This window comes from Podarcis pityusensis, assembly GCF_964106645.2.
Source record: "Podarcis pityusensis genome assembly, chromosome: 6".
Taxonomy (NCBI): Eukaryota; Metazoa; Chordata; class Lepidosauria; order Squamata; family Lacertidae; genus Podarcis; species Podarcis pityusensis.
Window position 1 is genome coordinate 89,527,318 of NC_138030.1, and position 18,834 is coordinate 89,546,151.

At 42.5% G+C, this 18,834-nt stretch overlaps 1 protein-coding gene across 1 annotated transcript; it reads left to right on the forward strand.

The window, feature by feature from the left end:
• Positions 1 to 224: 224 nt before the first annotated feature.
• On the forward strand, positions 225 to 15,560 carry RGS18 (regulator of G protein signaling 18). The gene is made up of 5 exons (XM_081012338.1): positions 225 to 614; positions 3,032 to 3,133; positions 6,872 to 6,933; positions 9,473 to 9,639; positions 14,421 to 15,560. Exons 1-5 carry the CDS (start codon positions 442 to 444, stop codon positions 14,676 to 14,678), a joined length of 762 nt encoding a protein of 253 aa, XP_080868464.1. The 5' UTR covers positions 225 to 441; the 3' UTR covers positions 14,679 to 15,560.
• The last annotated feature ends 3,274 nt before the right edge of the window (positions 15,561 to 18,834 follow it).

The following is an 18,834-nucleotide window of genomic DNA, read 5'->3' on the forward strand; positions in this document are numbered from 1 at the left end:
CTCTCGTTACTGCTGACAATCCACATAAGGCAGTATGAATTTTGTAAATGAAGAATGGCACACAAATAACTTGGAAATACATTTCTCTCTCTCATCAAAATCCTTGACTCTTTGTTTGGTTTCAATACACGTTATGCCAAATGCGTCTGACAGTCGATCATGTTCCACATACACTAACCGCAAGCTACATCCGAGGGAAAGCCTTTGTTTATCTTTATGACTTGCAAAATGTTGGCCCGTTAGTAATCAGGCCTGAAAAAAAAGAAACAGCCGCTGAAGAAGAGAGCACTGAAAGATCTGATGTACTCGATGTTCAAGCTAGGCCGATTGGTGGGGGGGAGCTTCCTTCCACAAACTCTACGGGCCTCTAACCAATACCAAATCAAGACGGAGACCGCATGAGAAACTGCTTATAGGAAACCAAGACTGAGGAGGTGTCACATGAAAACTGAAAAAGAGAAGAGTGAAGCATATTCAGAGGAAGCTGGCAAGAGAAAAATGGAGAATCCATTGCTTTTATCCCCTCAGCTAAACCCTACTTCAAGAGTGAAATCGCTGTATAAAATAATGAAATCCATGCATAAAGAGGAGTCAAAGCCAGACACAAAAAGCAGGTAAGAGGCTGTGGTGTTCGCCTTTGTAGGATGAATGTTTTGTTGTCTGCACAAAGGAGTGGTTGGTGATTGCCTTCTGTTGCAAGGCACGGACAACAGCCCTCAAGGGAGGGAGGGGGAAATATTCCAATATTCTCCTGCATGTGGCTGCAGCTCCAAGGAAAAGGGACCATGACCATGACCTTGATATTCTGGTACAAGCTTTACTCAACAACTCTGAACATTCCCAAAGCTGTGCAACAGCAAAAACGACAGTCTCTGCTAGTATCTGAAAGGTTAGCAGATGTATTGTGACATAAGCTTCCATTGACTGGAGCCTACAGTGTCAGAAGCACAGTGCAGTCTGGAAACTTTATGTGCTGCTCTAAAAAAATTTTTTAAGGGAGCCATGAGGTTGGTAGTCCACAGTTGGGTGGACTTGCATGACACTGGCATCAGTAGAGCTTAACTGCACCCAAATCTGGGAGGTGACAGAGTCAAGGACAGTGACAGGGGTGACAGCCATCACACCTCTCTCTCTCTCTCTCTCTCTCTCTCTCTCTCTCTCTCTCTCTCTCCTCTCTTGTTATATGGATTAGGCCCAGAGGAAGAGGGCAGGTGAAGCTGTAGTGGTGACAATGGAGAAGAAGAGGAGGACTCACATAGGAAAAGGGACCACAAAAGACATGGTGCACAAGCCCTTCAATACCTCCAAAAATAATATCCTGAATTATAAAGCAAGACTTACACTGACAATAGGGTGAAAAACACTCCCTTGTGAAGTTTCAAGTGCTGACGTATCAATTTGCTAACAAATACCTAAACTCTTTTGCTTTAATGGTAAGCCATATAGCATCCCAAGGGGGAAAAAGAATAGATATATTGTTTCTGTTTACTTAAAAAAGCTAGTTCTCAGGTTATAGGGAGCTTGGGTTGTTGCTTTCCTTTTGTCAACGTTTGATTTATATACTTCTTAATTACAACAATTTTTAACTGGTGTACATATAATTTGCTGCTGCTATTATGTTATGTTACTTCTTATTTGCCAACCCAGTTAGAAACAATGCATGACAACTGGGCATTTTCCAAGCATGCAAAGCTCCCTAAGAGTATGGCAAGGTCTTAGTTCCAACTTTCCAGGGTCATTTTTAGTGGAGTTTGTAAATTAGGAACTGCCAGGGTGAGAATTATGTACAGAGACTTAATTGCATTACATTGATTGTTTTCAAATAATAAACCTGGTAATTAAAACAGGCCTTTGCTAATGTCTCAGCTAAGGCTGGAACTAGATGTTCTGGCTGTTGTTGAAAACTCCAGCCCCACAAATCTCTCTCTTCCTAATAACATCCGATATGATGCTATTACACTCTGAGTTTCCTCACCTCAACAAATGGCAATCGATGAATTGGAGTGGGACGGGGAGCTCAAAGTGTGATGGCACCGCATAACAAATTTATTTTTCTTAGTAGGGATGAATGAGAATGTAGTTCTATCCACATTTTTAAGTGAACTGACCTAATTTGCACCTCCCAAACTAATGCATGTACTGGAGTGTTAATTATCCTTTGGATTTTGCACATCTCTGAATTTTGCAATACAGTTGCAGAGACATCGCAAAGACATTGTGCAGAACATTGTAGCACATTTCATATTTTGGGATTCAATATCCTTAGGAATGCATACACTGAGATAAAACACATAGGTTGTCATCCAATGCTTGACAGACTCATAGGACACCCGTTGAATTCATTGGACTAAAGTCTCTTGATTTCAGTGGGTCTACTTGATGACTTAATTGGATTTCACTCATATTTAAATACCGAACTTGTAATAAAATATTAAATACAAAAATTGCCAAATCACACATTAATGCAAGAATGTGATGGAACAGACTTATGAATGGATACATATGAAATTGGTATGGACCACAAATAAAATCAATCTATCCATTCCTGTGTAATACTACGTATTATGAGGGGAGAGAAGGAGATATTCGGCGGAGCTCTTTTTGGTGACAGACAGATGTCTGCTGTAGTTCTTACCTAATTTGTAGTTAACAGTTTTAATGCTGCAATTTGTGCTACATTTCCCTGTTTTAGTAGGTTTTTTTAATAGCACCAGAAGACCTTGACCCTCTCTCTTTGCTCACTACAATTAAATCCACATCCCTTCCCCACCTACAAGCTAAATCGGAGTGTTAAGATGAAAAGACTTTCATTTACCCTTTGCAGGTGATTCAACATGTAAATGTATGCAAAGGTGTAAGTGAGAAATTTGTTATTCTCTATAGCAAACATGGGAGAAATAATATCAACATTAGTGCAATGGCATGTGAGAGGGAAATGATCAGCTTTTCAGAAACGTTGTGCGTTAGCCAAGGGGAAGCCTTTGAAAATCTCTTGCAGTGGTGATATGTAGTGGCTCAAATTCTCTTGCAGGAATCGGGAAAAGAATAACCGGTTGAGTCTCCTGTTGCAGAAGTCTGAATTGCACCCAGATGCCCAACTTCACAAATTTGAGAAATTGGCAATGGCTTCAAGGTGAGTGTGGGGGGCGGGCAATAATACCAGGCAGTAAAGGTAAAGGGACCCCTGACCATTAGGTCCAGTCATGGCCGACTCTGGGGTTGCGGCACTCATCTTGCTTTATTGGCCGAGGGAGCCGGCGTACAGCTTCCGGGTCATGTGGCCAGCATGACTAAGCCACTTCTGGCGAACCAGAGCAGTGCACGGAAACACCGTTTACCTTCCCGCCAGAGCGGTACCTATTTATCTACTTGCACTTTGTGCTTTCGAACTGCTAGGTTGGCAGGAGCTGGGACCGAACAACAGGAGCTCACCCCATCGCGGGGATTCGAATTGCCAACCTTCTGATCAGCAAGCCCTAGGCTCTGTGGTTTAACCCACAGCGCCACCCGCGTCCCTATACCAGGCAGTAGCCCTGTCCAATTCCAGAAGCTCTTCAGCATGAGACCTGTGCCTTTTATCTATATACGTAGTTTAACATTCTTCACCTCTCCAAGTGATCAGGTGCTTAATGGAGTCCATTTCCTTTTGAGCAAAGATTATGAAAACTGCATGGCAATTTTGGAATAACTGCTTATTTGAAAGAATACAGGCTGAGCAGCTGAGAACTGAGGACATGCATAAACAAACTGATTAATCCTCAGCAAGCTTCAGTTCCCCAAAAGTAGCAGCAAGCAGGCACTATAATTCAAACTGTTTCTCCTTTTCTGTTTTGGACTCTTTCAAAATAGCCTTGCTACCCATACTCAACTTCCCATTAAGCCAAAGGAGCATGTGATCTTCTAAACTGGCCTCGATTGGCCTAGTCAATGTTGCTGTGGGACACAGAGCTCGGCCAAAATGGGCACTGCTTTTAGAGCTGCCAACCCAGCCTGCTGTGTGAAGAGATTCAAAGATGTGTGGAAATATGAATACGTTCAGAATGGGAGCCATATGATGTAGAAAGTGTAACCTCAGCAATGTCCAGTTTGATGCCATCACTTTGTTAGGAAGGAAGGATGACAGGAAGCGGGGTGTGGGGTGTGCAGAAGCTGCAGCCAGTTGGGCTGCAGTCAATAATGAAACAATATGAACTGAAGGCGAGGGGGTTGAGGTTTTGCTTATATGCTAATTGGTGGGTGTGGATATTGCTTTGCTTATTAAGTGAGTGTTGCTATTTCTTTTGTGATGCTGACATACAAAGCATTTTGCATTTATAATTTTGAAGGAAAATGTAGCCAATGCCTTTTAAATTCTTTAATTGCATTGGTTCAGCAGCCAACATATTATTATTATTATTATTATTATTATTATTATTATTATTATTATTAATTTGTTTTTATTAAAGATTTTCCTGGGTTACAAAAGTACATTCATGGTCTAATTTTTTTCAGATCATAAAGTCCTTTCTACAGATCAGTTATATTCACTGTGAAACTTTAATGTTGTATAGAGTATAAGGTTGGGAGAAAAGAAAGGTGGGGTTTTGTTTGCTAATATTTATACAGCTGTTGTGTTGTTGTTGTTTTTGTTATGTTATGCAAAGTATCAATGGAATATAAGATCTCCCTCCTGCCCCCGCCATGGTATTATGTATGTGTATATAGATTTCTTTGCTGTAAGTCAGTTAGAAACCTTCAGGTTACAAGTGACTATTCAGTTTAATAAATAAATAAATAAGAACATACAACAGCAATATATTTCCTATAAACAGAGATTTTCTGTGAGCTTCACCCCCTGACTGTACTAAAATCACATGATTGTCTGAGCCTCTTAATAACTCACCTATCCCCTCCTGATCTCTCTCATTCTCTTTCTCTCATTTTTCCTCGTTTTGCTGTCATTGAATTTGCCTGCCTGCCCTGCTTCCCCCCCTCTCTGTTGTCTATTCCTCCCCAAGCTATCTAAAATTTATATTGTAACCTCCTTAGGAACTGCAGCCTTTCTTTCAGCTTACATTACTCTATGAAGTGTTGTGTAATAATTTGCCTTAATCATAAGTCCTACAGCCCTAAAGGGCAGCCAAGCAAATATTACGAAAGGTCATTCCCCAAACCTTTTCACAGGGAGAACGAATGAGATCTCTACTTACCTTTCTGTGAACAACAGAACCAGAGATCAATAAACAAAATTCACAGTCTGCCATATTTGATTTTTTTTTAAAAAAAATACACTGTCCTTGCCCGTTCCCTGCCACCAGAATAAAATAAAATAAAATCCAGTGCTTCAGAAATAGCATGACATTTGAAAAATGTTATTTTGCTGTTGAAAAAAACGACAGGCTTCGTGTGTTAAAATTGTTACGGGGCCACTGCGTATGCATCTTTGTTCCCATAAACCATAGAGCTTCCTGCGAACTGTTAAAAATAGCCTGTGGTCACAGATTCTTAGACAGGCTGCATTTGAAACCCCATCTCAGTGAAAGCAGTTCATTTTGCCTTTTGTGCTTTTCTCCTCACCATTTCGAAAAGACAGCTGACCCCATTGTCTTATGATCTTTACCATAGAGAGTGTTTGGGCTTTTTATTATATATTTAAATTCCAGGGACACAACAAAATAATATCTGTGGGAAAGTACCGTACTTTTCCGTCTATAAGACGCCCCCATGGATAAGACGCCCCCTATTTAGGGACGTGGGTGGTGCTGTGGGTTAAACCACAGAGCCTAGGACTTGCCGATCAGAAGGTCAGCGGTTTGAATCCCCACGACGGGGTGAGCTCCCATTGCTTGGTCCCTGCTCCTGCTAACCTAGCAGTTCGAAAGGACATCAAAGTGCGAGTAGATAAATAGGTACCGCTCCGGCGAGAAGGTAAACGGCGTTTCCGTGCGCTGCTCTGGTTCACCAGAAGCAGCTTAATCATGCTAACCACATGACCCGGAAGCTGTACGCCGGCTCCCTTGGCCAATAAAGCGAGATGAGCACCACAACCCCAGAGTCGGTCACGACTGGACCTAATGGTCAGGGGTCCCTTTACCTTTACTATTTTGGGGGGACTGAAATGTCAGAAAATGGGGGGAGAAAAATTCTAAAGATGGCGGTGCTTGCAGACGCTGCGGCTGAGAGCTCCCTGGAGAGGAGTCTTTGTTAGGACGAATTATTTATATTGTATTTAATTATAGGGTATCAGAGTTTTAGGGGACTAACCAGGCTGGGATAGCTGGGGTAGCAGGCTTGTTGGTTTTTGAATGTCTGATGTAGATTTTTTTCAATTTCATTGTTCTGTATGGGACAATGACAATAAAGATTATCGTATCGGAGATGGCAAAAGGTTGTTGAGCTTTTTTTTAGGGGGCAATGCTGAATATTGCTCACCCGCATGCATTGCAAAATCCGCCTCTCAACTGTCCCCTCACTGGCAGAAGCTGCCAATCACCCGCCCAATTGCCGCAGCAGCAGCCAATCAAACATCTGCCCTATTCACTACCCAGGTATAGGACGACCTCCACTTTTTAGCATGATTTTTAAGGGGGAAAGCCTAGGCTTATACACGGAAAAGTATGGTACTTTTATTCCCCTCAACACTTTGAAGATGGGGGGGGGGGGATCTGCACAATTCAATAGTGGGAGAAATGTCAGCAAAATTAGAGAAACAGTTTTTGAAGGCTTGAGGGAAAGAGCTCCCCTTTGCAAAGTAATCTGATTCAACGCTGTGTAAAATATGGCAAACTGACAGCAATAGGAGATAATGTGTTGTAGAGGAAATCCTCCAAATTACTCAAAATGCATAACTATTTTTCCTTACCCCACTCTCTCTTTTTTTGGTCTCTCGCAGTGAAACCCCTGAAACTGTGAAGAAGTGGGGCGAATCTTTTGACGAACTGATTTCTCAGAAAGGTTTGTGTTAGGGTTTTCAGCTGGAATTATGCCGCATAAAAGGTCCCCCCCCCCCACACACTTTCTTTCATTTTGAAAGTAGGCTCAAAACTATATTTCATGCTGAAATGTCTCATTTGTGATTATTCTTCTGTGGTGGAGGACTAGCCATGTGTAAACAGAGGAAGTCTATTAAGTCCGACTTCCAACAACAAATGGATTCCTGTGAAGCGTGGCCTTGAATTTTGATCAGAAAACAGACCTGAGGAAACTTAGAAGTGGCTGAGCTTCTCCAGCGGAGACAATTATTCAGCGGGCCATATTGCTCAAAGGTGATGTGAGGAATCCTCGTAGACAGTTGAGGGTTAAGTTAAGACTCTCCTCCCTGGAAGAGAGGGGAGTGGTTGTGGGCGGGAGCCCGAGCACCGCCCCTAGCAGGGGGCATTAGCCCCCTGCCTCCTCCTCTCACCTGGCTGGCGCCCACGCCCCCTTGGCAGGCATCCAACCAGGTGCCTTCGAGGGGGCGTGTTCAGCAGCCTTTTGCGGTGGCGCCAGCCTCTCCTCGGCCTCATTCTTCTCATTATATATTTACAGAGAATTGTAAATCGTTATTTGTTGGAAGTAGAGATCTTTCATATCAAAAAAGACTCTTCAAATGTCATACACCATTAGGAATTACAGTAAGGAAAAGGCTTGCTCATTGTAAGGTTAAAAGCCAAGTACATTGTGATCTATGGTGGTTTTGCATTTGCACATGGGTCCCCCCCATACTCAGAGTAAACCATTTAAATCCATGGGCATGACCAACTTAAATTCATTGTTTTCAATGGGTCCACTCATGCTGCCCTAAAACTTTTTTGCTGGTCTTAGGAACCTCGTAAAACGTAACATTTAAAAGTAGGGGTGAAAATAAGCTTAGCACAATCTGTTTATCAACTAATGCTGAATTTGATTGATCAGACAACTGATACCTATTGCTGTGCATGGACAGTGGTACCTTGGTTTTCAAACTTAATCTGTTCCGGAAGTCCGTTCCAAAACCAAAGCGTTCCAAAAACAAGGTGCGCTTTCCCATAGAAGGTAATGCAAAATGGATTAATCCGTTCCAGACTTTTAAAAACAACCCCTAAAACAGCAATTTAACATGAATTTTACTATCTAACGATACCATTGATCCATAAAATGCAAGCAATAAACAATGTACTGCAGTCACACAATCAATCAATCAATCAATCAATCAGTAGCTGAACTGGGTTCCACACAGTCACAAAAAAAGAGCCACAGAAACAAAAACACAAAATAAATAGCGAAAACAGATAGACCTCCGCGTAACACTCAGAACGGAAGTGTGGCACTCAAATTGGAAGCATAATACTCAAAACAGAGCACGTTCGGCTTCCAAAAACAGTTCACAAACCGGAACACTTACTTTCGGGTTTGCAGTGTTTGAATTCCAAGTTGTTTGAGTACTAAGGCGTTTGAGAACCAAGGTACCACTCTACAAAGTTGGACAAGAGTCAGCATGTAAATTTCAACATTGCTCACTTCTACACCACACATTTAAAGCACAATGCTATCACTTTAACAGTCATGGCTTCCGACTAAGAATCCCAGGAACTGCCATTGGTTAAGGGTGCTGAGAGCTGTTCGGAAACACCTATTCCCGTCCCTGAGTTTCCAGGGAATAGGGTTTGATTGTCAAACAATTATGAGAATTCTAGCTTTGTAAGGGGAATAGCAATCTCCTTACCACTCTAAGCATCCTTAACAAACTACAGTTCCCAGCGGTCTTTGGTGGAACCCATGACTGTTAAAGTGGTATTATAGAACTTATATGTATGGTGCAGATATGGTCATGCAGAAATAAGAAAACCTCAGGTGTCAATATTCCTATAATAGAAGCAATATAATTTCACTGATCATTTGGCAAGACGGGGAAAGAAAGGGGAGGTGTTTTCCACACACACCCTATAACATTTTTGTCACATTGAACATAGAAAAGGGATATGGGGCCTTCTATTTTCTAAACGTTTATTCCCATACCCCCATTTAGGTCTTATCATCTCTAGCGATTAGGCATGTTTTCACTGAGGTTCTGAATATGTGTCTGAGCTAAATCACAACAGACAATTGATTTTGTAACTGGGCATTTTTCAAAAGAAAACAAAATTATAGAAAACCTAGTTATCAGGGAGATAACTAGCCTGGCCTTTGACCTCTCTTGCTATGTGGAACGCCCTCCTACCAGATGTCAAGGAAATAAACAACTATCTGACCTTTAGAAGACATCTGAAGGCAGCCCTGTTTAGGGAAGTTTTTAATGATTGATGTTTTATTGTGTTTTTAATATTCTGTTGGAAGCCGCCCAGAGTGGCTGAGGAGGCCTGGCCAGATGGGTGAGGTATAAGTAATTATTATTATTATTATTATTATTATTATTATTATTATTAATAATATTAATAATAATGAAAAAGGTGTTTCTGTTTCAACTGTGATTGAAGAAATGTAATTATCTTTTATTACTTAATATGCCTTGCTTTGAATCTTTTTTCTTTCATAGGTGGATTAGATGCATTCACAAGGTTCCTGAAAAGTGAGTTTAGTGAAGAGAACATTGAATTTTGGATGGCATGTGAAGATTACAAGAAGAACACAGAAGCTTCCCAACTTTCACTCAAAGCAAAGACCATTTATGAGACCTTCATAGAAAAAGAAGCTCCGAAAGAGGTATAGTGAAAACGATCCTTTTGGCGCAATCTGTCTTGCATAAGTTTAAAAATATTCAGGCAACAGGTGATAGGAAAAACCTCTGCCTGGAAGAGAAAACAATAGCAGGCTAGATGTACAAATAGACTGACCTAGATGAAACCCCAAACCAACTTGCTAGGATGTCAGCCCCACTGAACACAGTAGAACCTATTTCTGAGTAAAAATTCATTTGCTGCACGGTGCTTAACCTTGTCTGCATTGAGGCCACAGTTTGAAAACATGTCGGGAAAATTATAGCACATGCTACCACAACAACATCAATTTGAAGTACAAATATTAGTTTATGTGCCCATATGTATCTGCCTATATTTGATGCTAATACATTAGAATTACTTTTCATCTGTCTGCTAAACCCATAATTATAGATGTAATTAGTGTTACATACAAACCATTCCTATTACATTGCCAAGATTTCATATAATAAGCCAAATGAATAAAACAAATCACCAGCTTAAACACAGCATTGAAGTAATAATCATCGTCTAAAAAGATTGATTACAGATTTATTCCAAAAGGCGGTACTAATGATGGTGTATTAGTGACATATCACATGTAAACAAATATACACACAGTTGATGTTTCAGTCCAGGTCCTTAATTGTATCTTACTAGCCAAGTGCCCATGATGTCAAGTAGGGAAGACCTGCATATTAGCATATCTTATTATAGGAGATAACCTCCATCCATATTTACTACCATGACTGGTACAATAAAGCAGGAAGTCTCTTGGCCCAACTGGATTGTGGAAAAGAGATCTTCAACCCTACTGACATCTTCTTCTCATGAAGGCTCACTGAAACCCAAGCCTGGTCATCTTCCAGAAGTAATGTACGACATCTTGTTTCCAATACGCTTTTGACAGTCCACAGTAGAATGAAGAGCCGTCTTTCCCATTGGTCTTAGTGGTGCTTTGCGCCAGGGCGCCGGTCTCTCAGGGGCATCCTAGCGAGTGGGGGAGGTGTGCGGCTTTGCCGCAGCCTCCACTTTCCCTGCATGCCCGCCAGCTGTGCCCCACCAACTATATGGCTGGCGGGCGTACAGCTTCCCTCCCAAACCTCTGCATCTGCAAAAGATGGCCCTGGTTTGAGGTTGAATCCTGACAAGAAAGAAATACTGTTCTTGGGGGACAGGGGGCGGGCTGGTGTGGAGGACTCTCTGATCCTGAATGGGGTAACTGTGCCCCTGAAGGACCAGGTATGCAGCCTGGGAGTCATTTTGAACTCACAGCTGTCCATGGAGGTGCAGGTCAAATCCATGTCCAGGGCAGCTGTCTACCAGCTCCACCTGGTATGCAGGCTGAGACCCTATCTGCCTGCAGACTGTCTTGCCAGAGTGGTGCATGCTCTAGTTATCTCCCGCTTGGACTACTGCAATGCACTCTACGTGGGGCTACCTTTGAAGGTGACCCAGAAACTACAACTAATCCAGAATGTGGCAGACTGGTGACAGGGGCGGCTGCTAAGACCACATAACACCGGTCTTGAAAGAGAGCATGTCCGCCAGCACGTTTTCCTGCTTGATCACTGCCACCACACCAGGGATCGGGGCCATGGGGGAGGCAGAGGACATTTTCCACCGCCCCCTCCCTTGTTTTGGAGTTGTCTGGGGGGCACCAGAGGGAACTTTGCACCAAGGCGCCGGATATGCTTAAAATGACCCTGGTAGAATGAAATAATTTACACATTTTTTCCTACTCAAGCCCTTGGCTTGTTAGAAGTCCAATAAAACTTGGACAAATATATTGCACTGAGACATATTGCAATGCTCCCCCAACTCATGTGGTCTGTGTTGCTAACAGGACAGCCTGTTGGGTACACTATTAAGATACCATCCCAAACCCAGGGCAGCATTATCCCCACATGCCTGAAATCCACTTCAGGCTCTTTGGCTGGGAAAGAGCATACTGGTACCAGGAGCAAATACTTTTTCCTGGTAGGAGTCAATGCTAGGCATTCAGTTTCTGTGGGAGAAAATAAAAATAGTGCACTGTTGGGTTGAAATAAGCGACAGACGAATGGCAAGGTGTCATACGGGAGGCATCTCTCGAGCATGTGCTCGGGAAGTCCCTTTTATTGAATATTACAGCATTTCCACATATGTGCTTGTTGCTGATTAGTTAACATGAATACAATGCAAGGGCATTAATCATGAAGGTTGGGAAAGGGAACACATGGTTACTAGTGATTGATATTGCATGACTTGAAATAACATAACAATCGCAGTCCGTAGATGTGGTCAACAATGCATTAAGAACAGGTCAAGGTACACTGTTTCATGAACTCAATGGGAACTGATCAGAACATTCCCAGACCCATGCGCAGAGGCAGAAACTTCCCAGCAGTGCACCTGCCCCTGTGCATCTTGGTTTGAGACAGACTGTGCTTCCTTTTAAGTGCACCTCAAATTTGTAGCCTCGTGCAGCTCATGGGAGCCAATGTCCCTTCCCCTAACTACATAGCCCAAATTCATGGAGGAAAAAGATATCAGTGGCGACTAGTCATATATGCCACATCCAGTTCCAAAGGTAGTATAATTATTGCATAGGTGTTGGGGGGGTATCTTCCCTCTTCCCCTTTCCCAATTAACCTCCGTCTCCAGGGTTCAGTGGCAGGAGGGAGCACAGAGGAAGAATCACACCATGACATCGCCAGGGTCTGCCCACAGTGACATCACCAGGGGGCCACCCCTCGGTCTCAGGTTTGAGCTCTGAAATCTCAGGTTGTGGGATGCTCCTGACCTGAATAGCAGCTGCTGGGGTAACAACAATGGAGGAAGGCTACAACACACATGTGCTGCTTGTGGGTTTCTAGGAGGTATCCTTTGGGCCACAGGGGAAAGCAGGAAGCTGGACTAGATGGGCCTTTCACTGGATCCAGCAGAGCTTCTCTACAGAAGTATAAATCATGTTTCTTTGAAGATTTGATAAACATCTGTCTGTGGTTTGTGTGCTCTCCTTGCAACAATGTGATGACTGACCTTAGTGGGACTCGAACAGCCTGTGACTGCTCGAGTCCTGCATGTTGATAGGGGTTGTGTGACTGCCTTTATTTTTATTTTTATTTATTTATTTGCTTTTTTCAATATAATTTTTATTATTTTCATTAATAAAACATAAACTTGTGACTGCCTTTAGAATTTCACAAACTCCTTAAGATGTGCTTTTACCATGCTGTGGCAATGAGATCTAACTGGTTTTTAGATCACATCATCACCCACAAAGAATCCTGTGAATTGTTTGTGAAGGGTACTAAGCACTGTAGCTCTGTGAGGTGTCTCCAGGTAGTTTCAGCACCCCTGCCAAACTACAGTTCCCAAAACTCTTTGGCAGTGAGGGCATGACTGTTAAATTGTATAAAAGGTAAGGGGACCCCTGACCATTAGGTCCAGTCCTGACCGACTCTGGGGTTGTGGCGCTCATCTCACTTTATTGGCCGAGGGAGCCGGCGTACAGCTTCCGGGTCATGTGGCCAGCATGACTAAGCCACTTCTGGTGAACCAGAGCAGCGCACATAAACGCCATTTACCTTCCCGCTGGAGCGGTACCTATTTATCTACTTGCACTTTGACATACTTTCAAACTGCTAGGTTGGCAGGAGCTGGGACCGAGCAGCGGGAGCTCACCCCGTCGTAGGGATTCGAACCGCCAACCTTCTGATCGGCAAGTCCTATGCTCTGTGGTTTAACCCACAGCGCCACCCGTGTCCCGTTAAATTGTATAAGAGTGCTTTAAAAACTAAACTATGGTGTAGAAGCTTACTGTTAAGGCTGAAACTCAGCAGAAACTGAGGTTTTCCCCCCAGCAGTAACCACACACAACTTCCCCCCCAAATCTCACATAAATCAGATAGCTGACTTCCTCTGTAGTGCAAAGACACTTTGCCATTTAAAACAAAATTGCAAGTATTAGAATTTATCTTCTCAGCACACTTTAAAAGCTACAGTGGATAAATAACTTTATGCAACAGTGCAGATATGGTGAATCCCCCTACATTACGGATAAAATGCCACAAAACCATGTGACTCACTTGTTAACAATATTTTTTCTTCCCTCCCCACTTCCATACAATCTTAAGGTCTTGAAGCAGAGTACCAGATTTTTCTCTTAGTTGCCTAATGAACTTCATGGTCTAAAAAGGTCTACAACATGTGTATTCTTGATCCAAAAGAAACAATTTCACAAGCCTATGTGTAGTCAAGCATCTGTTGCAGGGATAGAGAACCTGTGGCCCTTCAAATGTTGTTAAATTCCCATCAGCCCCAGCCAGCAAGACCAACGGTCACAGATTATGGGAGTTGAAGTTCAACAACATCTGTTCCTTGGTCATGTGTGGAAAATCACGTCAGTTTGTACATGGTTCCTGTATGCACAGGACTTGAATGTGAACTTGTAGGGTAAGCCATGTACAGTGGTACCTCGGGTTAAGTACTTAATTCGTTCTGGAGGTCTGTACTTAACCTGAAACTGTTCTTAACCTGAAGCACCACTTTAGCTAATGGGGCCTCCTGCTGCTGCTACGACGCCGGAGCACAATTTCTATTCTCATCCTGAAGCAAAGTTCTTAACCTGCAGCACTATTTCTGGGTTAGCGGAGTCTGTAACCTGAAGCGTATGTAACCTGAAGCGTATGTAACCTGAGGTACCACTGTACTCATTAAGAGAGAAGCTTGAGAAACACATCAATAATATTTGCTTTGCCATGTGATGTGTTTTTCCCCCTTTCTTTTTTTCTTTCTTTCTAGGTCAACCTTGACTTTAACACCAAAACATGCACCAGTCAGAGCATGAGTCACCCAACACGCAACACATTCGATGCTGCACAGACCAAAATCTATGCCCTGATGGAGCAAGACTGTTACCCACGCTTCCTGAGGTCCAACCTTTACTTAGACTTACTCCACGGCAGACCTCATGGCTGTTCTGCTCTTAGAAGGCGATCGCGATCTTTTACCTTCAATGAGTTCAAAGATGCCCAGCCAGATTTTGCCATCTGGCTTTAAATAAATATTCTCCCCTGGACTTCCATCCATTTGAGAACATCTTGGCGGGAGCAGAGGGACATCGCCTCAAATGGCTTACATGAGTGGGACTTCACCATTCCCGTGGAATGGTGTCCAAGTTAACCTGCTGATGATCACATTGTGAAGTTTTCAGTGCTTAGCTTCAACCAATGCATGAATGGGGAGCAGCTTTGTAACTGTCTTGGGTTCACTCTGCAGTCAGATGCTACTAATACAGGGAGCACAATTTCATAATAAGGGCCTCATGATTTTAGATCGCATGCACGCAGCATAATGGTTTAGATACAAATATATATATTTGCATCTCACATGCAACAAGAGATGTCAAATTAAAGTAAGGAAATCTCTATCTCTTACAACAGAAACACATTTTTGTAGGGGCAAAACAGACCTGCCTGAGAGGTGCCAGATGGCCCTCATTTATTTGGAGAGGCACCAAATATTTTTGAGATGTGCTAGATGTAAAAATATTCATGCTCAACCTTTTTTTTTTAATGCAGAGAAGAGGATGTTTCAGCATAAGTGAAATGTTGCCATGGGACTAAATATTTACACAATTGCTTCTCGATACAGGATCATTTGGGAATGGTTCTGAAAATGTGAAAAACAGAGAAAAGGGAAGACTTTCTTTCCAGCTAAGGTTGAGGTAATCCAGATGTTTGTGTGACAGACTGCAGCTTGATTCGGAGGAAGAGAGTGAGTTCAGGCTTTGCAAGCGTCTTAAGATGCTGGCTGTACTGCTGGAAATCTGATGTGAGAACAGTAGACTTTGGCTGTCTGTTGGAGTGTTTAAGCTACATGTCCACCTACACTCAACTTGTGTATTTGTAAATAAATGCAGTATTTCCAAGCACCAATAAACCTCTAGTGACCTTCTTCAAAAGGGAACCAAATCTAGGTAATCACTGTACCCCTAGAATTCCTCAATGTCCAAAGACATGTGATGAGCACAACAATACAAAAGCTACAACCATGATGACCCTGTGTCTGTAAGCAGCTGTCTTGGAAATCCACAACTGAATGGCTAGTGTTCACTCTTCTGGAAGGAAAAAAATCACTACTTTGGGGGGACAACTTCCCATATAAAGTAAGAGATGCTCTTCGGTCTATAAATGAGGTAGGAGCCTATTGAAAGTATTGAATTTCCCCTTGCGTCTGATTGAGGAAACGATCCTGTCCTCACTCATCTGTGTCTCAGTCAGATTTAAGCAGAGGTTGGCTGACCATCTGTCATGGATGTTTTAGCTCACTTCCCTGCATTGCAGGGGGTTGGATTGGATGACACTTGGGGTCCCTTCCAACTCTACAATGCTATAATTCTATGTTCCACTGAACTTAATGCAAGTATGGGTAACCTTTGGCTCTCCATATATTACGACTCCAGCCAGCCCCAGCAAGGATGACCAATGGCCAGAGATGATGGGAGTTGCAATTCAGAAACATCTGGAGGGCCAAAGTTTCCCCACATCTGGCTTAATGGGAACAATGGGGAACTGAGCCAAAAATTACAGAAATAGCCCCATCCCTTCATAAGCACTGTGTCACTCATGAGTTTGACTTTTTGGCCTCCCTGGTTTATCGCGCTAGAGTGTCACTTAGATATGGAATCCATGATATCTTGCTACCATACATACAGCCAGAGTAAAATAGTTTTGGGTTTTATACACAGCCTGGACATTAGCATACGTCCCAATGAATGAATGAACTAAGTCTCAGTGAATAATAGGATTTCAGTCACACAGGAATTAAATTCGCCCGCATGGGACAAATGCAGAGTCATTTTCCTACTCTAAGTTCTTTGACTAGCTACATTTCTATGCCAATAAAGGAGATTGATTGATTGCGTGTTGAGAGCCTGAGACCACCTCCTCGTTAATGAATAAGACACAAGGACGCGGATATTAGGTTAATGTTATTGGGCAAATTTAGGCAGCAACTTTATTGGTTACAGAATGTGAGCGGCATTGGCTTAGGCATTGGAATTGACCCGACTATATCTGACTCCTGCCCGTCATGCAGGGAGTCCAGTAAGGGTCAACCACCGGTTTTGGGAGCCCCATCGATGCAAACCAACTCGAGCTCCCCTGGGTTCCCAACAGGATTGTGGCATGGCCCTAGCCCCGCCCTGGGATTCGGACAAGATCCACACCCCTGAATTCCTTTAACGGAATACCCTTAAGCTTGGAGGGGCAGGTGATGGCCACACCTCCCCTCCCCCATCATAAGATCAACCAATGCCTAACCGCCAAAGTTGTGACGATTTCTATGGGGTAGGCGAAAACCAAATGGCCCATGCCAATTTGCCAAGTAGAAAAATTCCTACCAGGCCCTTCAACGTGCACCCCCAGCCAGTGTGTAGGCTGGCTGGCGAATGACATGGCCGGGAACCTCCGGGTGATGCAGGACTTCATCCCCCATCCCAGAGGGGAGTGGATTGCCACGTGGTCCACCGCAACTTCTCCCCACTGGGAAGTGGAGTGGATTTGATTGACTAGCTACATAAGGAATGGGTAAAAACCACATTTTGGCTGCACTCCTAGGGAGTTGGGGTAAGTCCTATTGAACACAGCAGCATTTTCTTCTGAGTAGACATGTACAGATTGCACTTTTGGGAATTTAAATAAATCTGGGGGGAGGATTGAGACTCATTGGCTTATATTGCACAAAAAATGTTTTGTTTTGTTTTCCCTCAGAAGACATTTCCAGAGCAATATAAGGATAACTTTGGCAGAGTTGACTGCTCTCACGTGAGTTGTCGTATCAGCTATATTTGTATTCCCAGCAAGATTAAATATTTGTGTTCTAATTTTCAATATATTTGTGACCCTTAAACATTTAATTAAAATACAGCATCTCAAAATAACAATTACTGGATCCAACAGATTTTTTTTGGGGGGGGTGTCATAATTTAATTCAAACATACTCTAATTCACACTTCCCAAACCAATACACACACCAACCGCAATTATTCTTCAAAATTCACACTCCCCTGAATCCCATGATGCAATATTCCAACCAAAAAAGCATATATTAAAGCAAAGTGAGCACAAAAATGCACATCTTGGTTAAAATAATATCTACATACATCATATTGCAGCAACTGCATTCAAAAATGTGTCTATTATGCAAAACTGCAGACACACAAAAGCAATTGAAACACATATGAATTTTTGTGCAGAATTTTACAAAATGTACAAACTGATGCAGAAATTGGGCAGACCATTTAAGGTCGGAAAAAGAAGAAACAAATTGATAGGTTCTCCCACCTTAAAACACTGAGGGATTCTCATCCCTTCTTTCCATATGCATAACCAAATATGGTCATCTCTTTCTCTTTCTTTTTAAACAGAAAATATTCCAGCAGCTGATATGTCCTTGAAAGCAACTAGTTCTCATCTCATCCCCTTTCTCATTTGTGTGTGAGTGAGTGTGTTTTAAAAAGGAACTCGTCAGTAACTAGGAGTATTAAAAGAAATGTATGTTACAAGAATGGCAGGAAATGACTTTCCATTCATTCGATGTAACTGAATCAAGTGGATGGTCTATTGTTGATCAGAGGCCTGATGATATAGTTATGCTGCGCTGTTGGAAAATAAAGGGGAAATGCTAAAACTGAAAGGGATAATTAAGCACCGAGACCATGAGAAAGCTGTCATTCTAGTTTTCAAATTAAGCTGTTTGCTGAATATGCTGTCTACAGAGAATTGGCAGCAGGGAGGGAGAGCTCCCCATCTTCAAATATTTACCATTCAAGTCATGCCTCCAGTCCCAGAGTCAACATGTGTCAATTACTCAGCCTTTTGCTGCAGGGAGTCTGGTAGGGATATCTTGTAGCGCAAGGCAATTCTTAAAATATTAAACATGGGTTTTTATTCAATAATTCAGCAATGACAGGATTTAATAATAAGCATGAGTGGTATAATCAACAGTACTGCACAGAAATTGCATCCCCCCCCCTTTAAAAAAGCAATTGAAGTGAAAAGAAGCCATTCATGGGAATGATAATTTGTGTACATTATCGATGCAGCTTATAAAGTGGTTGCAGTGCCCAGAAGACTTACAGTACCATTACATCCACACACAAAATAAAATCTGCTGAGAAGCCGGGGGGAGGGGTGTTATATTCTCAGCGCAT

Bases quoted from the DNA above. Each gene is read 5' to 3' on its own strand.
- RGS18 (XM_081012338.1), top strand. From the start codon at position 442: ATGAAAACTGAAAAAGAGAAGAGTGAAGCATATTCAGAGGAAGCTGGC. The intron at 3,134-6,871 runs GTGAGTGTGGGG...GGTCTCTCGCAG, and splicing joins AAATTGGCAATGGCTTCAAG to TGAAACCCCTGAAACTGTGA. The intron at 9,640-14,420 runs GTATAGTGAAAA...CTTTCTTTCTAG, and splicing joins AAAAAGAAGCTCCGAAAGAG to GTCAACCTTGACTTTAACAC.